General features: G+C 42.4%; 1 protein-coding gene across 2 annotated transcripts in view; it reads left to right on the top strand.

Moving 5' to 3' along the window:
- The window catches only part of LOC147120016 (neurobeachin-like protein 1), a 254,216-nt gene that overhangs the window by 118,176 nt on the left and 109,885 nt on the right, over positions 1-26,155 (top strand). For both annotated transcript variants that reach the window (XM_085985506.1, XM_085985507.1), the window contains exons 4-6: positions 1,326-1,407; positions 3,456-3,583; positions 24,386-24,468. In XM_085985506.1, the coding sequence (XP_085841632.1) occupies positions 1,326-1,407; positions 3,456-3,583; positions 24,386-24,468 (293 nt within the window). The remainder of the gene's footprint in view (positions 1-1,325; positions 1,408-3,455; positions 3,584-24,385; positions 24,469-26,155) is intronic.

Genomic DNA, 26,155 nt, shown 5'->3' on the forward strand with positions numbered 1-26,155 from the left:
TTACCCTTAAAGTAGAATATCCCAATGGACAGTGAGCCCCATGTTTTACTGTGCAGCAGATATAAATGATGCTGAGTGAAAAATGACTTCAGTTTTTTTTTCTCTCATAGTGTTAGCTTCTTGTTGGGATACAGTGACACTATTGTCATTTGCACTTTGCTGCATTCTCAAATGGGCATTACCCACACAAGAACCTTGACATTGAGCCTTGGCAGTCTGCTTGACTGTGGGGGGACCGCAGCTGCGCTTGATCCTGTCCTCAACCAGTGCCGACACATGAGCACTTAGAGGGAAAGGCTAGTTGCATAGCAATCAGGAGCCTGGGCATTTTTTGTTTTATTTCTCCCCATCCCAACCCATCAGCGTGCCAGTTGTAGTGCGCCTATCACTGCCCTAGCTGATGTTAGCTAACATAGCACATTGAACCAGGGACCTTCCTATAACAACAGTTTGCATTAGATTGCGCCTTTAACATAGTAAAATATCCCAAGGCGCTTCAGAGGAGTGTTATCAGACAAAAGTTGACACAGCCACATAAAGAGATATTGGAACAGGTGACCAAAAGCTTGGCCAAAGAAGTAGGTTATTAGGAGCAACTTGAAGGAGGAGGGAGAGGTAGAAAAGTGGTGGGGTTTAGGGAGGGAATTTCAGAGCTTAGGGCTCTAGAGCAGCTGAAGGAACAGCCACCAGTGATGGGGCGAAGGAAGTGGGAGGTACAAGAGGCCTGAATTGGAGGGTTGTAGGGCCGGAGGAGGTTACAGAGGTAGGGTGGGGCGAGGCCATGGAGGAATTTGAACACAAGGATGAGAATTTTAAATTCGAGAAGTTGACGGATGTTTTCTAATCTGCATGGCTCCAGCTACGCACCTGATAAACTCATTGAGTCATTGGGTAATTGTGGTAAACCACTTTTATCGTTACACTATAGTTATCACTGTTGTATTGTTATCACCGTTATCACTGTTGTATCACGATACGAGGTCGCCTCTTGTCGCGCTGTTATACCTGGGCTGACCACCTCCGACTCCGCCCATGGCTCCACCTACCTGCCCAGGTATAAAGGTAGTCGACTGGCTGGTATTCCTCCTTGTTGGACCCGATCACCCACGAGGGTGGGCTCTGTTATTTAGTCAATAAAAACCTTTAGTTACGTTCCTAACTCGTCGCTTTTTATTGGACGAATTGATAGGTATATCAGTAATATTTTAGTCTTTAGGCTTAGTTCCTATTGTTCACGGACAGTTTTTGATTTAAAAAAAAAAAGTTTTTTGAGTTTTCTCAGAACAATGTGAACTATAAATTGAATCATTCCCTTTGTTTCCCAGGAATCTGGCTAATGTTGAGGAGATTGGAACCTGCTCCTACATTAATCATGTTATTACTATGACTACGGTCTACATTCAGCAGGTAAGTGATGATAAGTTTACTTTTCAGCCCCTTTCACTATTAATTCTTAGCTGAAAACAGCCCCATCACTACAACAAGACAGCTCTTTGTGTACAAAGACAAAAGTGTAATTTATTAACAAGGTAAATTTTCCGATTAATTTGCTACAGCCGTAAACTTTTTGTTAATGTTATACTTCTGTTCGATTTGTCAAAAGACTGACAAAAAATTGGAAGCTGTGCAAAAATACACACAAAGTTCAAAGATTCTGTGGGATACTCAAAGGTTGGGAGGCAGCTATGTCAAGGAGAGAATTGTTTAACATGGAACCTGATGAGTGAACTGAAATTACCATAAGATTATTGAAGGCAGACTATGCTTAAAAGAAAATAAAAGAAAAAAAATTGCATCTAGATTTATGAAATTCTATTGGATGGGAACAAAAAGATGGATCATCTTGTTTAATTAAGCTTGGACTTGACTCTACAGAAGTCTGAGAGCTAAGTGCCCTCAGGTCAGAAGCAACAGTTCCATAGCCCTCCTTTTTGCAGAGCTAAGTTTAGCACTCGCTGAAACTGGGTCTTAAATGACTCAAAATACTTGCTTCATTCTGAAGCAAATTATTTATTTAACTACATCTTGTGTATGCGGAATCTTGAATGCAGAGTTACTGGGAAAAAAATCTGTATTTGAGACCAGCTTTATGTCGAGTAGTGAAGCTGTTAACCATGGTTGAGGCCTTGCATTTGCACTTCGATACCTCACATCCCATGCACCATAATTGAGGTTTCTGTCCAATATTGAGTGAGTTCATGGTCTCATCCGCACTTGCTGTGTGGAGGTACCAAGTGGAGGTTTGCAAGCTTCCCTACATGGAGGGAAGGAAAAATTGAATAGGCCGCCCACTCAGGCGGCTCTTGCGCTCCTTCTATGGTCAATATTCATAGCAGGCTGTGTGCTCAGACAATACCCTGGCAATACTTGCAAGCATGTCTAACCTGTTGGCTACAGATGGTACATGTGGCAGGGGTTAGTAATGAGGAGAGGCATAATTTTGGGGTGGAGGGGGTGTGGGTGGGTGGGGAAATTAGCTCAATATTGGATATCTACTCAAAAGCTTGTAGCGAGGAAGGTAACGGTGACCTAAGTTATTTCATGTCTTGTTTAATTCTCCCATTGTTTGGTCGAATTTGCCCGTCCCATCATTGTCCGGTTCTGATTTTGATGCATTTTCTATTCACCCAGTTTTCTTCCCTCCTCACCTTTTGTGAAGGAGTTGACTGTTTGCTGGGTGCCAGTTGTCCTGTATATCTCACCCAATTGGTCATTATTTCTAGCAGGCTGTTTGATTGTAGGCATTCCTATCCAGCTTGATCCTTTTTTTCAAAGGACAGCCATGCATGTGTACTTTCCAGCAGGGGCTACTTCATTTTGATGAGAAGTGGAAACCATGACCAATATTCTACTGCTTAACCCAGGGACACCAAGGCTAATTGATCACTGCCTTGGCTAAGGATGAATTCTGGGCCCTCTTTGCCTGTCTAGCTCAGCTATTCACAGGATGAACTTGCTTTGTTATCAAGGGAACTATATAATGTGATTGTCATATCAGAGTTTTACCTGATCATCATGTTTATAAGGTGACCATGTCATTCGTTGTAATCTAGGCCTTTCACCGGCACTGTTTTTCAGCCAATGAACCCGCCCCCCCAAAAAAGAAGTAGCCCTTGCAGAATGACATGTGAGAGTAAGAAACAGTAGAAGATGGATAAACAAAAGTTTTTAAAATGAAGAGAATAGGGCCCAAGTGAGAATAGGGCCAAATGGATGAGCACAGAGTTTGAAAGTTTCAATTAAAACTATCATTGTTCAGTCTAGTAGTTTAGGGTTAGAATTATAGTAGGAAAGCTGATGTTTGATGAATTTTCTTACTGTAATATGATTGTTCATTGCAGTGTCAGTGAGTTGTAAACAATCACAAAACACCAGTCCAATGAGACTGGAGGTCCCTTGAAGCTGGGGGGTACATGCTGAGTTTGATATTTCCTTAATTTTCCTTTTAATACAAGTTAAAAAGCAAGACCAAAGAGAAAGAAATGGCAGACCAAACTCCAGCCGAAGATTTTGCAAGACATGCGCTTATCTTCTGTGAGAGTCTATATGACCCGTATCGAAACTGGAGACAGAGAGCAGCTGGGTGAGTGGATCAAGATATCAAAATACTGTAAACAGACAAAACTAAGCTAGATTTTTTTTTTGTTAGCTCTATTTTATAAAAATAATCATTGATTTTGGATTAACTTGTAGGAAGACCATATTTTTACATAGTGCTAACATCTATATAGATGGACAATCAACAGCAACAACTTGTATTTATATAGTGCCTTTAACGTAGTAAAATGTCCCAAGGCACTTCACCGAGCCACATAAGGATATATTAGGGCAGATGATGTAGGCTTTAAGGAGCGTCTTAAAGGAGGAAAGAGTAATGAGATGATTTTGATCTGATCATGCATATTTTGAGATTAAGATGACACAAAACTACATACCAAATTATTGGGCCAGAATGTGCTGTAGCAGGGCATCTAACGGCATCTGCTGTTAGTTAGACTTGCCCCTTCTCTCAAAATGTTTCCCACAGAGTTGCTCAAAGTACAAGCTGATAATGGCGCAATGAAGGAAACGGGGGATCTGCGACCTAAATGAACAGGGCAACCAACAGAGTATCTCCCAAACCAATGAGATTTAAGGATTGGGAAATAAACACAGGAAGGACGGCAAAGGAGGGTGAATTAAATGTCAAATCAAGCACAAAAAGAAAAATAAAGAGGAAAAGAAAGATTGGATTAAGAGAGAGAGAAGAAGACAGAAAGGAAAAGTAAGAAAAAAAATGTTAAATTAAATTTTGACTTTTTAAAAATCTCCCTGAAAAGTTCAAAACCTGAAGGAATGAGACTCCACACTTGTAATAGACAATTTTCAGTGCCAGAGAGCTTGATTGACAGTAATTAAGTTATCATGTCGTTAAAATGGTACTTATGCTACTAATTACTAGCCCTAAATATCTGCGGCGGGGTTCGTTCATATCTACTGTGCAAATACAACAACTTCTTGGCGTTCAATGCATGTCGACGGTGAGGCAGATAACAAAATGCTGTTTAAGCGAAGCTAACGGTGAAACGGCACAACTCAGACAACAACTTTTGGATATTCACATTTAACCTCACATCTGCCCTCGCCTGAAATTGCTGTACCATTTATGCATAAATAACGGTGAGCGCCATATTTCTCACCGTTATTTTGACAGCAAATCCTGGCTGACAATGTTTTTTAAATGATTACAATAATCAGTGGTGTACATGAGGAGGCTTTCAGAATCCTCCCTAGGGTTGCAAAATTCTGGGAATTTTTAAAAGAGGAAACTTTCCATGGGAATTTTGGGAATTTATGGGAATTTTGAGTTTTTTTGCACACTGATGGTTTTTGTCTCTGACCCTTATATTATCGTCAAAATAGACATACTGTTCCATACAAATAAAAACAGGCTTTCAAAACTTTATTTAGGTTATAATTTTGAACTTTATTGAACCCCCACAAAAAAGACCCATCTAAAATAAAATAAAAAGAGTGTCAGCTTATTTAGCCTGTAATTTGTCCTTATTTTGTCCCTTTGAGTCTTCTACTCATGAGTCTTCTGAGTCTTCTACTCCTCATTGCTCCTCCTGATTCTCTGACTCTGGCTCTGACGTGTCCATTTCCTCCTCTGTGTCAGTGTCTAGCTGCGTGGTGGACACTTCTGAATCTGGCTCAATAAGTTGTAGGTTCGCCCGGATAGCCACCAGTTTCTCCACTCTCTTGTTAGTCAGCCTGTTGCGCACCTTTGTATGCGTATTTCCAAAAAGTGACCAGTTTCGTTCAGAGGCCGCTGATGAAGGTGGGATTTGGAGTATCACCGATGCAATAGGTGACAGGGCCTCAGATGCACAAAGTCCCTTCCACCAGGTATGTGCACTGATATGCTTACATGATTCCCATATCCCATCCCCATTCCAAAGACCTTGCTTGATAGAGAACTTTGCCAGACTTCCCAGAACTTTGCCCACATCCAGATTGAGATGGTGTGAGAGGGTAGAAATCACACTGTAAGCGCTGTTGATCTGTTCTCCAGAAAGTATTGGTCTCCCAACATGCTTTGGGTCCAGCATGTATGCTGCAGCATGAATCGGCTTGACACAAAATTCTTGACGCGTCTGTATGAATTGAACAATTGCCTTCTCCTCTGCTTTGAGCAGCAGGGATGTGGGTAGGGCAATGCTGATTTGTTCTTTTAAATCAGTAAAAAGCCTGAGAACATCTGACAAGACAGCGTCATCTCCTTCAATCTGAGCAATTGCAGATGCTACTGGTGAGAGTAGTTTAAGGCTGCTAACCACTCTCTCCCAAAACACATCATCCAGCAGTATTTTCTTGATGGTGGTTTCCATATCCCCAGACTGGGATATTGCCATTTCTTGCAGCGACTCCTTACCCTCCAGAAGGCTGTTGTACATTATGACAACACCACCCCATCTAGTGTTGTTGGGCAGCTTCAGTGTGGTGTTCTTGTTCTTTGTCATTTGCTTGGAGTTGTAGGTTGCTGCAACTACCTGTTTTCCCCTGACATACTTAACAACTTGCTTGGCTCTCTTGTACAGTGCTTCCATGGTTCTCAAACCCATGATGTCCTTGAGGAGCAGGTTAAGCCCATGAGCTGCGCACCCAATAGACGTAATATGAGTGAAGTTGTTGCATTTGGATAAATGCTGCTGCATCTTTGTGGCATTCTTTACATATGGCTTTCTACAGTGTTTGCACATGTACACAGTCTTTCCATCTTTAATGCCTGGGGTAAAATGCTTCCACACATCCGACGGTAAACGTGGCATTGTTCTATGCAGAGAAATAAAGGGCATTCATCTCTGCGTCGAACTGCGGTCGATCAGCACGATTGCAACAGGGTGAGTACATTTTTGCTGATGCTCCATGTGATGGAAGCATGACCTGTACACACACGACGCTACATCACCAATAGTGTATTATTTTGTATATTTTAAATTGAAGGACAACAGAGTTCAACAAGTAACTGGTTTATTTGGTATAAAGTCTGATTTACTTACTGCATCATCACAACATCAGCAGAAAACAAAATGACTTCCCTCAGGACCCCTAACCTGGACCTTAAAAAAACTAAAGCAGTCTTACAGATGCCTGCAGGCCAATCACAATTCGATATGCAAATATTACAAATAGAGGGAGCTAATCGCTCATCCACTCATCCAACCAATCAGGACACATTTGTTCACAGTCACACACAAAACTTGTAATTATTAAAACAAGCCAAGTAAGAAGATAAACATATATTGATTAAGAAATTCCTTAATAATTAAGATTCCATCTCTGTTAGTAATTTTAAGAGAGGACCTGTGGGGAAAAAAAAGAAAGAAATACAAAAAAAACAATATTATGCTAGCATGTGCTTTTTTGGGCAAAATTCCCAAGCTAAACTTCCCGTGGAAAATTTCCAGAAATTTACCGGAAACTTTCCACCCCTTTGCAACCCTAATCCTCCCTCAACATAAAAATGCCTCAGGTATGGTCAAAGTGCTACAAATTTGTTTGTGGTCTTTTTGCTTCATCAAGCTAAGTAGCAGGTATACAATGTTTGTACATTATATGCTCTTCCTACTCTAATAGAGCAGAACTAAGTGGTGTCGTACAGATGCCCCATTGGCATTTCCTATTTCCAGCACTCAGGACAAACTTGAAAGGCAGACTTAAAAGTGCTGTGTCCATTTGTCTGGTGCTGATTTCAGATCATCCTGATTGTGAATGTCTCGAGCAACAACAACTTGCATTTATATAGAGCCTTTAACATAGTAAAACGTCCCTTCACAGGAGCGTTATCAGACAAAATTTAACAATGAGACACATAACGAGATATTAGGACATGTAACTAAAAGCTTGGTCAAAGATGTAGGTTTTAGGGAGCGTCTTAAAGGAGGAGAGAAGTGGAGAGGTTTGGAGAGGGAATTCTAGAGCTTATGGCCTAGACAGCTGAAGGCACAACTGTCAATGGTGAGGCAAAGGAAATCGGGGATGTACAAGAGGCCAGAATTGGAGGACCACCGAGCTCTTGGAGTGTTATAGGGCTGGAGGAGGTTAGAGAGCGGGAGGAGCAAGGCCATGGAGGGATTTGAACTCGAGAATTTTAAATTCGAGGCGTTGGTGAACTGGGAGCCAGTGTGGTCAGTGAGCACATGCGTGATGGGTGAACGGGATTTGATGCGAGTTAGGATATGGGCAGCAGAATTATGGATGGAATTGAAATTGGATTAAATGTGGAGTTCATGGTTAAATGCCATCTAAAATTAATTCTCTCTGTGACTTAAAGATGACCACAATCTTTCAACCCTCCTTGAATATTGGAGTGGTGCCAGAGGACTGGAGAATTGCAAATGTTAACACTCATGTTCAAAAAAGGAGAGGGGAATAAACCTGGTAACTACAGGCTAATCAGTCTAATGTCAGTGGTGGGAAAACTACTAGCGACCATTGCCAAGGACAAAATTAATTCTCATTTGGAGAAGTGTGGATTAATAAGGGACAGCTTATTTGTTAAATGCAAGTCGTGTCTGACTAACCTGATTGAGTTATTTGAAGTAACAGAGGGTTGATGAAGGTGGGGCAGTAGTTGTATATATGGACTTTCAAAATGCATTTGATATTTGGAAAATAGAAGCACATGGTATTAAAGAGAGGATGGTAACTTGGGTGTGAAATTGGCTAAGGGATAGGAGGCAGAGAGTAATGGTGAACAGATGTTTTTCTGACTGAAGAGAAGTATGCAGTGTAGTCCCCCAAGGGTCAATATTAGGACCATTGCTTTTCTTGTTATATATAAATGACTTGGACTTGGGTATTGGGAGTACAATTTTGAAGTTTGTGAACGATACAAAACTTGGCAGAGTAATAAATAGTGAGCATGATAATAGCACACTTTAGGAGGACATGGCCAGACTGGTGAAATGGGCAGATGCAATTCAATGTGGATAAGTGTGAAGTGATGCACTTTGGGAGAAACAACATGGAGAGGCAGTATAATCTAAATAGTACTCTTTTGAGGGGGGTGCAAAATCAGAGGGACCTGGGGGTGCATATTAACAAATCTTTGAAGGTCACAGGGCAAATTGAGAAGGCGGTTAAGAAAGCGTATGGAATATTTGGCTTTGTGAAAAGGGACATTGAATACAAAAACAAGGAAGTCATGCTAAGCCTTTACAAATTCTGGTTAGGCCTCAGCTGGAGTATTGTGTCCAATTCTGGGGATCACAGTTTAGGAAGGATGTCAAGGCCCTGGAGAGGATACAGAGGAGGTTTACCGGGATGATACCAGGGATGGGGGAGTTCAGTTATGTGGAGAGATTGGAGAAGCTGGGATTGTTCCCTGAGCAGAGAAGGTTAAGGGGAGACCTAATGGAGCGGTTCAAAATTTTGAGATATTGATAGAGCAAGTAAGGAGAAGCTAGTTCCTCTGGCAAGTGGGTCGGTAACCAGAGGTCATAGATTTAAAATAATTGGCAAAAGGACTAGGGGGCAATGAGGAGAGATTTCTTCACCCAAAGGGTTGTTAATGTCTGGAACGCACGACCTGAAAGGGTGGTGGAATCAGATTACATAGGAGCTTTAAAAAGGCAATTGGACATGTACTTGAAGAGGGCTAATTTGCAGGGTTATGGGGAAAAGGTTGAGGTGTAGGACTAAATTGGACAGTACTTTCCAGTACAGGTGTGTTGGGCCAAATGGCCGCCTCCTGTGCTGTAAGATTCTGATTTTATTTAAATGCACTTGAACATGGGAATGAAAGCCTTTTCTGCAGTTGTGGTGAGAGGCAACTTCTGTATGTGTGAAAGATTTGCAGCTTACAATATTCAGTGACTTATGACGGTTTCCTGCATAAGCACGTGAAACCTGCCAACATCCATGACTGATTTCATTGACTTATTTCTTCCAGAGCGATCTGAAGTATGTCTGAACAAATGCATAAACCACCCAGCATTACCTCTCGTGTGAATTGTTTGTTTTGTTTTTTGCAAGTGGTAGATTCTGCTTAATTTAGGAAGTGAGGTTTTCAGTTGAATCACAAAAAATCTGTTTGACTTTAGCTGGAGAAGGCAGGATTGTGGTTTCAAAATGACAATATTGTGTCCATTAAAATGTATTTCTCATCTTCTGTATAATAATGTGCTGCACAGTGTTAATTATTGCTTCTGTAAATGATTTTGTTGGAGGGAAGAGAAATGATCAACTGCCATCCTTGCTTATTATAAACTCTCAGTCGGGGGAAATGCAAATTGTTCTGTGCCATTCAGCTGTGCCACATTATAATTGTACGTTGTCTAACATTTGTGCTTGAGCTGTTTAAAGGTCTTTATTAGGTGCATCAATGGTAGTCAAATTACAGTCTGTGGTGCAGGAACACATCTGCAGTCTTTAATCTAAATACACTCATTGTTTGAGGTGTCATGTATGATTTGCTGAATTAGGAGCAACAGGCATGTATTTTAAATAATTCTTGAACTAAGTTAGCTCTCACATCAGTACCTGTGATTATAGCCCTGTATGTGCCAGAAGTACTTGTTTCAGACACACAAACTTATAATCTTGTGAGGGGAAATGACCATTTGGGCTTGGAATTAAATAAGGTAACTTGAAAGGCAAGTACTTGCCCTTTAAGTACCCCCGTGACTTTAGTTTTTAAATTTATATACATATATGTTTTTAAATGTCAACACCCTCTTCCACCCCACCCCCCCCACCCTCGCCATGACATCATAAATGTGGTAGTGGTAGGGGACAGTATAGTTAGGGGGTAGACACTGTTCTCTGCAGCCAAGAGCGTGAGTCCCGAAGGCTATGTTGCCTGCCCGGTGCCATAAAGGACATCTCCTCTGGGCTGGAGAGGAACTTAGAGTGGATGGGGAAAGAGTGCGAGTCATCAAAGAGTGCTGTGAGTTTGGGTAAGTATGAGAGTTCTTTAATTGTTATTTCTCTTTAAATCTTGATAAGATTACTTAAGCAGTTTAAGTAAAGGGGAAAAGTTAAATATTTGGGATTCTGTTGGTTTAAGAAGAGTAAAACAAGATTACACTGCAGTAGGAGTAAATTGGCACAGCAGGCAGTGGAAACCAGTTTCCTAACCAATCAGCAGGGGTGACTCATTTGGCTGTAAACAAACAAACAGTAAAAAAGACCAGTCCTAGCGCGAGCAAGCACTGAGTGCGAGTCATCAAAGAGTGCTGAGAGTTTGGGTAAGTATGAGATAGGGTAAGTGGGGTGTTAGGTGCTCTTTTCAAACTTTAACTCTGTGGGTTGTAGTTAATAAGACCTTTCTGGTGCAGAGTGACTGTTGGTAAACCATTTAACTGGTGTAACTAGAGGGATTGATTTAATTTAAATCCAACTGATTAAAGGGGATACTAGCATCTAAAATTGGGCAGAGGGGGTCCATAACTAACAATAAAAAATTTAATTAATTACATAGAATGGAGCAGGTGATGTGTTACTGTTGCGAGATGTGGGAGCCGGTGAACCCCATTGAGGCTCACAGTAATTACGTCTGTGACAAGTGTCTGCTGCTACAGGAACTCCAGCTCCGTGTTGATGAGCTGGAGTCTGAGCTTCAGACACTGCAACACATCAGGGAGGGGGCGAAGTACCTGGACTCTGTGTATCAGGAGGTGGTCACACCTATGAAGTTAATTAATTCAGATGTAGCCCATGGTCAGGGACAGGACGGTGTGACTACGAGTGAGGCAGGTACGGGGATCCAGGAGGTAGAGCTGGAGGAGCCGCAGCCCTTGCTCTTGTCCAACAGGTTCGAGGTTCTTACTCCCTGTGGGGACGGGAGCAGGGACTGCAGGGAGGATCAGCAACCTGGCCACAGCACCGTGGAACGGGGGGCCATTCAAGAGGGGGGAGTAAATAGAAATGTTGTAGTGGTAGGGGATAGTATTATTAGGGGGATAGATAGAGTTCTCTGCAGCCGAGAGCGAGAGTCCCGAAGGCTGTGTTGCCTACCTGGTGCCAGGGTTAAGGACATCTCCTCTGGGCTGGAAAGAAACTTGCAGTGGGAGGGGGTGGATCCAGTTGTCGTGGTCCATGTTGGTACAAACGACGTAGATAGGACTAGGAAGCCGGTTCTGTTAAAGGAGTATGAGCAGCTAGGGGTCAAATTAAAAAACAGAACCTTAAGGGTAATAATCTCTGGATTATTACCTGAGCCACGAGCGAATTTGGCTAGGACAAATAAAATTAGAGAGTTAAATGCGTGGCTCAAAGACTGGTGTGGGAGAAATGGGTTTTGCTTCCTGGGACACTGGCACCAGTACTGGGGTGGGAGGGAGCTGTTCCGTTGGGACAGGCTTCACTTGGCCAGTGCTGGGACTAGAGTCCTGGCGGATCATATAACTAGGGCTGTAGAGAGGGCTTTAAACTAACTAATGGGGGGGAGGTTCCTAGAGAGCAAATAATAAAAATGACAACAGAGAAGGTCATAGATTTAGGTAGCAGTGGGGAAATTAAAAACCAGAGCATGTCAGGAAGGGGCAGAAGGTATGGAGTAAAAGGTAAAGTAATAAAAAGGGCAAAAGCAGGAACTAAGTGTCACAAAACATATTTGAAAGTTCTTTATCTGAATGCACGTAGCATTCGTAACAAAATAGACGAGTTAATGGCACAAATAACTACATATGGGTATGATCTTGTGGCCATTACAGAAACATGGCTGCAGGGTGACAATGCCTGGGAATTAAACATACCAGGTTATTTAACGATCAGGAAGGACAGGCAGGAAGGAAGGGGAGGTGGGGTGGCTATGTTAATAAAGGAAGGAATCACTGTAATACAGAGAAATGATATTGGGTCAAAAGATCAGGATAATGAAACTGTGTGGAGGTAAGGAATAATAAAGGGAAAAAAACACTAGTGGGTGTAGTCTATAGGCCTCCAAACAGTTGCAACTCTGTTGGACGGAGTATCAATCAGGAAATAGTTGAGGCTTGTAATAAGGGAACATCTATAATTATGGGGGATTTTAACTATCATATTAATTGGACAAATCAAATTGGGCAGGGCTGCCTTGAGGATGAGTTCATTGAGTGTATTAGGGATGGGTTTCTTGAGCGGTATGTAACTGAACCGACCAGGGGGCAAGCAACCTTAGATCTGGTCCTGTGTAACGAGACAGGATTAATTAAAAATGTCCTAGTAAAGGATCCCCTTGGAATGAGTGACCATAACATGGTTGAATTCCATATTCAATTCGAGAGTGAGAAGGTTGGATCTCAAACAAGCATGCTAAACTTGAATAAAGGAGACTATGAAGGTATGAGAGCGGAATTGAGTAGAGTGGATTGGGAAAATAGATTAAAGGGTAAGACGATACATGATCAGTGGTGTACATTTCAGGAGTTATTTTACAACTTCCAAAAAAAAAAATATTCCACTGAGAAGAAAAGGGTGTAAAAGAAAAGACAGCCATCCGTGGCTAAGTAAAGAAATTAAGGATAGTATTCGACTAAAAACAAGGGCATATAAGGTAGCCAAATCTAGTGGGAGGATAGAGGATTGGGAAAACTTTAAAAGACAGCAAAAAATAACAAAAAGATTGATTAAGAAAGGGAAGATAGATTATGAAAGTAAATTAGCAAAAAATATAAAAACAGATAGTAAGAGTTTTTATAGTTATATAAAAAGAAAAAGGGTGGCTAAAGTAAATGTTGGTCCCTTAGAGGATGAGACCGGGAAATTAATGGTGGGAAATATGGAGATGGCAAAAACACTGAATGAATATTTTGTATCAGTCTTTACAGTAGAGGACACTAAGAATATCCCAACACTGGACAAACAGGGGTCTATAGGGGGGGAGGAGCTAAACACGATCAAAATCACTAAGGAAGTGGTACTCGGTAAAATAATGGGACTCAAGGCGGATAAATCACCTGGACCTGATGGCTTACATCCTAGGGTCTTGAGGGAAGTGGCGGTAGGGATTGTGGATGCATTGGTAATAATTTTCCAAAACTCCCTGGACTCAGCAAAGGTCCCGGCAGACTGGAAAACTGCTAATGTAACACCCTTATTTAAAAAGGGCAGTAGACAGAAGGCTGGAAACTATAGACCGGTTAGCCTAACATCTGTGGTAGGTAAAATTTTGGAGTCCATTATTAAGGAGACAGTAACAGAACATTTGGATAATCATAATTTAATAGGACAAAGTCAGCATGGTTTTATGAAGGGGAAGTGATGTTTGACAAATTTGCTGGAGTTCTTTGAGGAAGTTGTTAGATCCATGTGTTAATGGAGACACGGAATGCAGGAGTTGATTTAATAAGTGTTTACTGAACAAAGTCTGGAGGTGAACTAACTACACAAGACGCTATACAGGCTTATATACCCGAGTAGTCACTACTGGTACTATAGTACACAGGGGCTTCAAAAACATAGTTCCTCTTAAAGGTACATACACTACAATTCCTCCCTTTTTAGATAAATAGTACATAACATTTTAAGTAATCATTAAATAACATTTTTACAAGAACAATAATCTACACATTTGCTGAAGTTAATCAATTACAAATTCAGTCTCTCTGGAGGCTTCCTGACTCGGTCCGGATAACGCCTCGGTGGCGGTGGTGTAGTAGGTTCTTTTGGCAAGGTCGATTCGGCTTCAATGCCAGTGTTGGGTTCATCTGGTTCCAGTATCACCGGATCGAAGGTAGATACTATGGGTATCTCTGCTTCATCACTAGGCGAATAGAGTTGTGGTGTAGGTTGTCCTTTTTCGGATGACTCTATGATCTGGTCAGCATGGCGCCTTATTATGCTTTCTCCAATGTCCACGGTATACATCAGCGGGCCTAGTCGTGTGCAAATAGTTCCAGGCTGCCATTTCTCGGTACGGTAGTCCCGGGCCAAAACTGGTTGACCTATCTGGAAGGTTCTAGTTTGTTGTATCCGTGTGTTAATAGAGCCACTGAAGACAGGAGTTGGTTTCACAGGTGTTTACTGAACAAAGTCTGGAGGGGAACTAACTGATACAACACAATATACAGGCTTATATAGCCCGAGTGGCCATTACCGGCATTACAGTACACAGGGGGCTCTTAAAGGCACATACACTACAATTCCTCCCCTTTTAGCCAACTAGTACATAATATTTTAAGTAATGATTAATTACATGTTACAAGAAAAATAATCTACACATTGCTGCAGTTAATTAATTATAAGTCAGTCTCTCTGGAGGCTTCCTGACTCGGTCCGGATAACGCCTCGGTGGTGTAGTAGTTTCTGGTGGTGTAGTAGGTTCTTTTGGCAAGGTCGATTCGGCTTCAATGCCAGTGTTGGGTTCATCTGGTTCCAGTATCACCGGATCGGAGGTAGATACTATGGGTATCTCTGCTTCATCACTAGGCGTATAGAGTTGTGGTGTAGGTTGTCCTTTTTCGGATGTCTATGATCTGGTCAGCATGGCGCCTTATTATGCTTTCTCCAATGTCCACGGTATACATCAGCGGTCCTAGTCGTGTGCAGATAGTTCCAGGCTGCCATTTCTCGGTACGGTAGTCCCGGGCCAAAACTTGTTGACCTATCTGGAAGGTTCTAGTTGGCCTTTCATTCGTGCCTTGAAATTGCCGGTTCTCCACGTCCCTTCTGATGTTTGGCTTGATCAAATCCAGCCGGCATCTTAGGCTTCTATTGAAGAACATCATGGCGGGAGTTTGGTTTGTAACCATATGTGTTCCATTCCTGTATGCAAACAAGAAGTTATCCACCTTGTGCTGAAGTTTTATGTCTTCATTACCCATGGCCTTTATGGCCTTCTTGAAGGTCTGGACAAACCTTTCAGCCAATCCATTGGTGGCGGGATGGTATGGGGCGGACGTGTAGTGCTTAACCCCATTGTTTTTTAAGAACTTCCTGAATTCTTCGGACACAAATTGCGGTCCATTATCAGAACAGATCTGTTCAGGCAGCCCATTCCTGGCAAATATGGTCCTTAATACTGTGATGGTTTTTTCCGTGGTGGTGGAGGACATCTTTATTACCTCCGGCCACTTGGAGTGTGCATCAACCGCGATTAAGAACATTGAGTCCATAAATGGACCAGCAAAGTCGATGTGTACCCTTTGCCAGGGAGATGAGGGCCACTCCCATGGATGTAGAAGGGCTTGTGGTGGAGCGTTTTGGACCTTCTGGCATCCTAGGCAGCTCTTGGTCATTTCTTCGGTGTCTCCATCGATACCTGGCCACCATACAAACGCCCTGGCTAGGTTCTTCATTTTCACTCCACCCAGATGCCCCTCGTGAAGCTCCTTTAGCACTTTATCCTGGAGTTTGGGTGGAATCACCACTCTGGATCCACACATCAAGGTTCCTCGGCACACTGACAGCTGTTCTCTTCTTTGCGAGAATGCTGGCAACAGAGGTTCGCCATGTGCTGGCCATCCCTTCACCGTTAAATCGTAGACTCGTGAGAGAGTCGGGTCATTTCTCGTTTCCTTTTCAATGGTAGAATTTGTCACCGGTAGACATTCCACTATGGTCGAGTGGAACATCTCCACTGGGTCCACTGTAGGCGCCTCTTCTACCGTTGGCAACGGTAGGCGCGATAACCCGTCAGCATTCCCACGCTGTTTTGTTTCTTTGTATTCTATGTCATATTGGTGTGCCCCTAGGAAAAGGGACCACCTCTGTAGCCTTTGCGCTGTCATAATGGGAACGCCCTTTTTAGGGTTGAATATGGAGACAAGGGGTTGATGGTCAGTCAACAAGGTAAATTTTTGTCCGTGTAGGTAATGGTTGAATTGTTGAATGGTTGGAGTGATCAAGTTTCGTAACAGCCCGTATGTCCTTGCGCCCATCAGATTTAGAAGTACCGATGCCTTTTTATCATCCGCTACTTCATTCGCCTTGCAATATACCTCCACTCTTTCCACATATGTGGTCCAATCCTCTATATCACTATCGAAAGCAGTAATATTGCCAGTCTTCGGCATCCTGAAAATCAAAAATGGCACCTCCCGCGCTGTTCCTTCTTCCCCGCCGAGTCAAAATGGCGCCTCCTGCGCTTTCCCGCCGCTGCCGCTGCTGCCAACGCTGTTCTCCGCGGTTCCCGTTGCGACCTGCAGCTTTTCGCGGTATTTCTATTTTTCTTTTTTTTATATATATCTTTTAAACAGTTTCTCCGTTACTTGGAGAACCGTTCCCGTCGTAGAGCGGACCCTCTGGGACTTTCCCCTCCCTCTGCTCGGTCCGAACGCCGACCTGCTTTGCAGCACCGGCCGCCTCCTGAGTGTTCCACCCTCTGTCTCTCTTTGCTTCTGCTTTCCGACTCGCTGCCCGGCCCCGCTGCAGAGCCACCCGATCGAGCCCCAGCCCGCCGCAGCCCAGGAAGGATCAGTGCACTACCTGCCACCAGCCCGTTTAGCTGGTGAAACCACAGTTTTTTTTTTTTAACTTGCTTCTGGCTTCGACCTTCGTCTGAGGAATCGATCTCCTTGAGGTGCTGCCGAATTGCAGGTAAGTTCGTTTCTAACTCGTCGCCACTGTTAGATCCATGTGTTAATGGAGACACGGAATGCAGGAGTTGATTTAACAAGTGTTTACTAAACAAAGTCTGGAGGTGAACTAACTACACAAGACGCTCTACAGGCTTATATACCCGAGTGGTCACTACTGGTACTACAGTACACAGGGGCTTCAAAAACATAGTTCCTCTTAAAGGTACATACACTACAGAAGTAACATATAGGGTGGATAAAGGGGAACCAGTGGACGTAGTGTATTTAGACTTCCAAAAGGCATTTGACAAGGTGCCACACAAAAGATTATTGCTTAAGATAAAAAATCACGGGATTGGGGGTAATATACTGGCATGGATAGAGGATTGGCTATCTAACAGAAGGCAGAGAGTTGGGATAAATGGTTCATTCTCAGACTGGCAATCAGTAACTAGTGGTGTTCCGCAGGGGTCAGTGCTGGGTCCCCAACTCTTTACAATCTATATTAACGATTTGGAGGAGGGGACCGAGTGTAACATATCAAAGTTTGCAGATGATACTAAGATGGGAGGGAAAGTAGTGAGTGAGGAGGACATAAAAAACCTGCAAGGGGACATAGACAGGCTAAGTAAATGGGCAGAGATTTGGCAGATGGAATACAATACTGGAAAGTGTGAGGTTATGCACTTTGGCAAGAAAAATCGTAGAGCAAGTTATTAGCTTAATGGCAAGAAACTGGAAAGTACTGAAGTACAAAGGGATCTGGGGGTCCTGGTGCACGAAACTCAAAAGGTTAGTATGCAGGTGCAGCAAGTGATTAAGAAGGCCAATGGAATGTTGGCTTTCATTGCTAGGGGGATAGAATATAAAAATAGGGAGGTATTGCTTCAGCTGTACAAGGTATTGGTGCGACCGCACCTGGAATACTGCATACAGTTTTGGTGTCCATACTTAAGAAAAGACATACTTGCTCTCGAGTCAGTACAAAGAAGGTTCACTCGGTTAATCCCGGGGATGAGGGGATGGACATATGAGGAGAGGTTGAGTAGATTGGGACGCTACTCATTGGAGTTCAGAAGAATGAGAGGCGATCTTATTGAAACATATAAGCTTGTGAAGGGGTTGGATCGGGTGGATGCTGGGAGGATGTTCCTGATGATGGGTGAAACTAGAACTAGGGGGCATAGTCTTAGAATAAGGGGCTGCTCTTTCAAAACTGAGATGAGGAGGAACTACTTCACTCAGAGGGTGGTAGGTCCATGGAATATGCTGCCCCAAAAAGCTGTAGAAGCTACATCATTACATAAATTTAAAACAGAAATAGACAGTTTCCTAGAAGTAAAGGGAATTAAGGGTTACGGGGAGCGGGCAGGAATTTGGACATGAGTCTAGGTTCGGATCGGACATGGCCCTGTGGGTAGCGGAGCGGGCCCAGGGGCCGTGTAGCCTGATCCTGCTCCTATTTCGTGTGTCTAATTCTGTTAGATTCAGGAGATGGTTCTGTGATAGTAGATTGGCGGTTAGGATCAGATCAGCCATGATCTTATTGAATGGCGGAGCAGGCTCGAGGGGCCGATTGGCCTACTCCTGCTCCTATTTCTTATGTTCTTATCCAGTTGTCGTGGTCCATGTAGGTACCAACGACATAGGTAGGACAAAGAAAAAGGTTCTGCTGAGGGAGTATGAGCAGCTAGGGGCTAAATTAAAAAGCAGAACCACAAAGGTGGTAACCTCTTGATTACTACCTCAGCCATGTGCAAATTGGCATAGGGTAAATAAGATCAGAGAGATGAATGAGTGGCTTAACAATTGGTGTGGGAGAAAATGGGGTTCGATTCCTGGGGCACTGGCATAGGAGGGAGCTGTTCCGTTGGGACGGGCTTCATTTGAACCAGGCTGGGACCAATGTCCTGGCGAATCAAATAACTAGGGCTGTAGATAGGGCTTTAAACTAAATAGTGGGGGGGAGGGATACGCTGAGCAGAAATTTAAAAAGTCAAAGAGAAATGAGAAGGCAAAAGTGCAGGGTAGCCACACTGTAGGACAAAGTATAAATCAAGAAATAATAGAGGCTTGTAAGAAAGGTACAGCTATAATCATGGGAGATTTTAATCTTCATATTGATTGGACAAAACAAATTGGCAAAGGTAGACTTGAGGAAGAGTTCTTAGAGTGTATGTGGAATGGTTTCTTGGAACGATATGTTGTGGAACCAACCAGGGAAAAGACTATTTTAGATCTGGTAATGTGTAACGAGGCTGGATTAATTAATGATCTCGAAGTGAAGGATCCTCTTGGGAAGAGTGATCATAGCATGGTAGAATTTCAATTTCAGTTTGAGGGTGAGAAAGCTAAGTTTCAAACTAATGTCCTGAACATAAACAAAGGTATGAAGGCAGACTTGGTAAATATATTACAGGGTAAGACTGTAGAAAAGCAGGGGGAAACATTTAAGAACTCTCAGCAAAGATATAATTCCAGTGAGAAAGAAAGACTCTAAGAGAAGGATGAACCATCCATGGCTAACTAAGGAAGTAAAGGATGGTATCAAATTGAAAACAAAAGCATACAATGTTGCGATGAATAGTGGAAGGCCAGAGGATTGGTAAATTTTTAAAAACCAGCAAAGGACGACTAAAAAAATGATAGAGAGAAAAGATAGCTTATGAGAGTAAGCTAGCAAGAAATATAAAAACAGTAAGAGCTTCTACAGGTATATAAAAAGGAAGAGAGTAGCTAAAGTAAACGTTGGTCCCCTAGAGGATGAGTCTGGGGAATTAATAATGGGAAACAGGGAAATGGCGGAGACTTTGAAGAAATATTTTGTATCGGTCTTCATGGTAGAAGACACTAAAAGCATCCCAATAATGGATAATCAAGGGGCTATCGGGGTGGGGGGGGGGCGGGAACTTAAAACAATCACTATCACGAGAGAGAAAGTACTAGGCAAACTAATGGGACTAAAGGTAGACAAGTCCCCTGGACCCAATGACGTGCATCCTAGAGCCTTAAAAGAGGTGGCTACAGAGATAGTGGATGCATTGGTTGTAATCTACCAAAATTCGCTGGATTCTGGAGAGGTCCCAATGGACTAGAAAACTGCAAATGTAACGCCCCTATTTAAGAAAGGAGGGAGACAGAAAGCAGGCAACTATAGACCAGTTAGCCTAACATCTGTCATTGGGAAAATGCTGGAGTCAGCATGGTGTAATGAAAGGGAAATCATGTTTGATACATTTGCTGGAGTTCTTTGAGGATGTAACAAGCAGGGTGGATAAAGGGGAACCAGTAGATGTCGTTTATTTGGATTTCCAGAAGGCATTTGATAAAGTGTCACATAAAAGTTACCACACAAGATAAGAGCTCACGGGGTTGGGGGTAATATATTAGCATGGATAGAGGATTGGCTAACTAACAGAATACAGAGAGTCGTGATAAATGGGTCATTTTCAGGTTGGCAAACTGTAACTAGTGGGGTGCCACAGGGATCAGTGCTGGGGCCTCAACTATTTACAATCTATATTAATGACTTGGATGAAGGGACTGAGTGTAATGTAGCCAAATTTGCTGATGATACAAAGATAGGTGAGAAAGCAAATTGTGTGGAGGACGCAAAGAATCTCCAAAGGGATATAGATAGGCTAAGTGAGTGGGCAAAAATCTGGCAGATGGAGCGTAATGTGGGATATTGCGAGGTTATCCACTTTGGTAGGAAAAATAAAAAAGCAAATTATTATTTAAATGGTGGGATTACAAAATGCTGAGGTACAGAGGGATCTGGTGGTCCTTGTACATGAATCACAAAAAATTAGCATGCAGGTACAGCAAGTAATTAGGAAGGCAAATGGAATGTTGGCCTTTATTGCAAAGGGAATGGAGTATAAAAGTAGGGAAGTCCTGTTACAACTGTACAGGGTGTTGGTGAGACCACGCCTGGAGTACTGCGTACCATTTTGGTCTCCTTATTTAAGGAAGGATGTACTTGCATTGGAGGCAGTTCAGAGAAGGTTCACGAGGTTGATTCTGGAGATGAAGGGGTTGTCTTATGAAGAAAGGTTGAGCAGGTTGAGCCTATACTCATTGGAGTTTAGAAGAATGAGAGGGGATCTTATTGAAACATAAGATTCTGAAGGGGCTTGACAGGGTAGATGCAGAGAGGATGTTTCCCCTTGTGGGGGAATCTAGAAGTAGGGGGCATAATTTCAGAATAAGGTGGCACCCATTTAAATCGGAAATTAGGAGAAATATCTTCTCAGAGGGTCGTGAATCTTTGGAATTCTCTTCCCCAGAGAGCTGTGGAGGCTGGGTCATTGACTATATTTAAGGCGGAGATAGACAAATTTTTGAAAGGTAAGGGAGTCAAGGGTTATGGGGAGTGGGCAGGGAAGTGGAGTTGAGGCCAAGATCAGATCAGCTATGATCTTATTGTATGATGGAGTAGATTCGAGGGGCCAAATGACCTACTCCTGCTCCTATGTCTTATGTTCTTATAAAGGAATCTGGTTTAATTGCTAAGGAGAGTGGATGAATCCAGAGAGATCTGGTTGTGTTGCTATGGAGAGTGGATGATTCCAGAGATCTGGTTTTGTTGCTAAGGAGAGTGGATGGATCCAAGAGATCTGGGCCTGGAATTTGAGGTGGGTACCAACAGCGTTACCCCATTGAAACTGACCGTAACTTCAGGATTTAGCGCATGTGCATCCTAACGTGGAAATGCTGAAGTTGTGGTCAGTCATTCACTGCTTCAACACTGGCTGCGGTGTGCCCCCCCATCCCCCGTAGCCGGAAATCAGTGTAATCAGTGAATCTGGCAAAAACTTTTGCATTTTTCATGGTAATATCGTTGTTAAATACCCCATTTAAAAGCTAGACCCTTTGGGATTAGGTGTGACTGGGGTTTTAACAACGTATTGACTGCTAAACAAATGTTATGGCCCTGAAAAACTAATTTTAATTTTGTGGAGTGTCAAATTTATTCATTAAAAAAAAAATTACAATTTTTAAGAAACTTTAAAAAAAAGTTTGTTCATCTTTATTTCAGGTTTACCTTTTCCCCATGTGAGAGCCCCAATCTTTGTTTTGCTCTCTCTAACATTTTTTAAATGTTAGAATAGAAGGAGCTTATTCACTTCCTGGTTCCTGGTCTGTGAGAATTCTACATTGTGATTGGCTGCTTAGACAGCTTGTTGATATCACAGCAGCTCGCACTAGGGCATCCCCATTAACTTACACTGATCTCAATTGAACGTCGGAAAAGCTGAACTTCTCGCAACAGAGATCGCGAGATCTTTGTGGGAAGCTTACTTCGGGGCCAGCAGATGAGCCTGAATGGCCTGAACTCATTCTGAACCTATTCGTTCGTGAAAACAAACCACAAATAACAGCATTTTTGGAAACAATAATATTAACAAATTAAGACAAATTGAAACACTGGTGAGGCAACTTATCTGCCCAAGATATGTACAGCTGTCACATTTTATTGAAGTGGTGCCTAATTAAACACATGCAGGGAATTTTTCCCTGTCATTTGACAAAGAAATAGAAGTCATTTTTGGCCTGAAAGTACACTGTACAACTGAGCTCCAGCAAGCTTTTCTGCTGTACTTGGCCAACCTTTTGGCCAGTTCTAATATTTGACCAATTAAATTTAAATCACTGCTTGTGTCTGGTGCACATATGGTGAGATTTTTTTTTTAAATGTGTGTTAACTATGACCTGAAGTGAGAAAATAATTTCTCAGTAGTCCTCGGTACAGTAATTGAGATCAGCAGCTGAATGCCTTTCAGTGAATGTCACAATCTGTTTCTTGTTGGACATCTTAACTACTTTTTCCTTGCTTTTAGTCTGCATCTCTTTAAAATAAATTGGTGACCAGCTACTGCAGTTGGTTAGCAGCGTGTTTGAATCTGACTCAGACCGATGAAATAGGCACTCGGCCAGAAGTAAAACTACTATGTGAAATGAGTTTGAGCAGTTCTCAGCAGCCCATAATTCAAGTACCAAATTGGTTGTCTCCCTTGGGCAGTAATTTGGTTACTGCATGAAATGGAACACTCATACTGAGTGGGACCTTGAAGTATCATGCTGGAGTTCCTCTAAGTTATTTCCTGCAGTCTTAGGGTGAGAGTTCTGGTCGCTTATTGCTTGTGGTCTGACCTTCTCATTTCAACTTTGCCACATGGGGAGATGAGGTGATTTTCCTATAGGGAGTGTGAATTAGATAGCCCCTCACCCTGGGCCAGAGTTGTGCTGAAGTGTATTTTATTCTGTTTGGAAATTCCTTTTTAAAGGGACTATGGAACATGGAGAGATATTTTAGGGGAAGGGCAGAAGACAAATCTTTAAGAATTCACACTTTTGCAGTCAGAGTGATGTTCTGAAGCTGGGGTTTAAGGTACGTTTGAGGGCAGAGTAAATGCTCTGTTCTCCAACACTTCCATCCTTCACCTTGAGCACAGAAATGTACCCCTACTCCTACTCTCAACCAAAAAAATAAAGGGCTCTAAGGGTACAAGAAGACCAATATTGCATGTAGTTTGTGTCTTTTTAAGATAAACCATTATTAGTACATAGTAACAGGTCTATGGGGAAAGAGAGGGTGGAGAGTGGGACTAATTGGATAGCTCTTTCAAAGAGCCGGCACAGGCACGATGGGCTGAATGGCCTCCTTCTGTGCTGTAAGAATCTATGATTCTAATTTGATTTTGTAATTCATTATCCAAAATTACCTGGCACCACATGACAGCACTTGGAATAAGCAGACACTATTACAAAAAATAATTTATATAAAATAGTTTTACTGTCACTACCATGAAAGTTCAGAAGATAATGTAAATGGTTTATGCTTTGTTGCTGTGGTTTGACATCATTTGAGTCCCTTGATTGTATTAGTGACTCGTAATAGCAGTCCAGCATCCTCCTTTGCCTCAGGTTAATATAAAATTTCCAGTCATATCCTCCACCTTAGCTTTGGAAGTTGTGATGTGCTTCTGGAGCCCTTAGCACTTTAATATGCATTATCTTGATGGATTATTTCCGCCTACCACCCCGCCCAGCTCTTACTCTCCCCTACTGCAGACACTGTTTTACACTGGGATATGGTTTCACAGGTGGCAGCAACCTGGTAGTATCTTCCCAAGTGATCATGCTTTGAGCAACTGGGCAGTTCTACTGTGAGTGAAGGCACCACAGTTCAGCCCAGTCCTGTCCATCCACGCATTTCCCAACAGGAATCACTGGATATCAATCAGGAATGGGAATTTTGACGTTTTACCTCCCTAATGTGGGAAAACCGAGACCAATTGCAGAACCTTCGTCATTACTCTAGCTGAGCTTCGTTACCTCAGCAATCTTTGAGTTTGTTGCTAATTGTAACACTAACTCCTCTTGTCCTTTTCTAGTGAAGTAGTCAGCGCAGTGGAGAAGAGCAGACAGAAGTATAAAGCAGCTTGTCTAACTGTGGAGTTCATCCCTTTCTTTTACCGTAAGTACACTGTAATAGTTTTTAAAATATATGTTGCACTGTTTAGTTTGTATATGTTGAATTATTTTTCCTAGATGCCTGCTGCCTCCCCCCCGCCCCCTCCACAGATGGTATTGTGCTATTCTTGGGTCTCCGTGCACCGTTCCCTAGTCTGAGGGTAGTCCTGTGACTTGTTTGCTGATTTAAGGCAAGATGTGTGCGAAAATTGTCAGGGTTGACTCAGTTGCTTTTTATTCTCCCTTTCTGTAGGGAAGTACCTTGTTGAGATCAGGAATTCAGTGTGTAGAATTGCAGATATGGACCCACCCTTTCCATTCAGTGGTGTAGCATATTACACAGTGATGCATTGTGCCAACTGACTGTCAGGGAAGCATTTCTTTCAAGATTTTGTGGGCGAATGACTTTGAAAAATATCAGTGTCAGTAGTATTGCAGAAATAGCATTTATCTTTATTTAAACTGAGGACATAAGTTATATAAATAAACAGATTTGATTGCATCAGCAAATGAGTTATTGCTATGGGTTATGATCACTGACTTTTGTCAGAGGAGAGTGAGTGTGCCCTGTTTATAGTGGATAATATTACAGTAATGTGAAGGCCTTGTAGTTCTGTATAAATCAAAGCATTACCCAGAGGAGCTATAATAAAGACATTTGTTCTAAAATTAAGCTTTGAATGGGGATGGAAACAGGATGATACACATGATCTGTTTCCTTTAGAAATTCAGGAACGCATTCCAGATGCAGTGATCTTTGTAGTGGTTTATATTGTACCCCCAGAACTGAGCCTTGGGGCTACCAGTAACTTCCTTGTACACAATTTCACTTTTGCTGCTTTGTACTTTTTTACCCCCCCAAGATGGGGAAGGAAAGCGCTTCCTGTGGCTCTTGCTCCTGTGACCACAGATCGCAATGAGAATGGAATGCATCGTGAACCGAGTGGGAAGTTTAGAATTTGGTGAGAGTAGGAATTCGGCGCAGAGGGGGAAGGAGGTGCTTCTTTTTGCCTTTAACACTTGTAGTGGTTTGTGTAAGCTTGAGGCAGTAAGTATTTAAAGTTTTGTTCAGTGTTTTAACGCTTAGTGCAAGTTAGTGTGTAGAAAAAAAAAACCAAAAACCGTAAAACAGACAAAAAGGTGATTACCGATAAATAAATATATATGAGGTAAGGACCACAATAAAGAACTAAGATACCTAAATGGGGTTTTCTAAAATAGTGAGATTTTCAAGTAGCATCCATTTGGCTGGGGTAAACCAGCCTTGAGAACCTATCGGGAGAAGCAGTGTGGCAAATTTAAACAGCGTGCAAGAGCTGGCAGCAGCAGAGCTATCGGGAGCAGAGCGGCAGGCACAAGACAAACAGGGAAAAACTCACAGTAACGTCACAGTGTGGAGTGGCGCAGGTAAGTTACAGATAAGTATTTAGCTTATTGGTTGATGTTTTTGGTGGTTAGTATTTTTTTTAGTGGTTAACGTTTGTGTTTTGGTGTTAGCTGAACAGTTAAATAGCCATACAGTTTTTTTAAAAATCTGTAAATTTTACCTATCATTAAATATGGACTAAGATATGGCAGAGCAAGTTGTGTGACTAGACTTCAGTATGTCGGAGTGTGTGGACAGCGAGACTGTCCCGGGCGAATACATCTGCAGTAGACGTCTCCGCCTCGAATCTCTCCGGCTCAGAGTC

Source organism: Somniosus microcephalus, chromosome 4 (genome assembly GCF_052327205.1).
Source record: "Somniosus microcephalus isolate GS21.2 chromosome 4, FLI_Smic_1.0, whole genome shotgun sequence".
Lineage (NCBI taxonomy): Eukaryota > Metazoa > Chordata > Chondrichthyes > Squaliformes > Somniosidae > Somniosus > Somniosus microcephalus.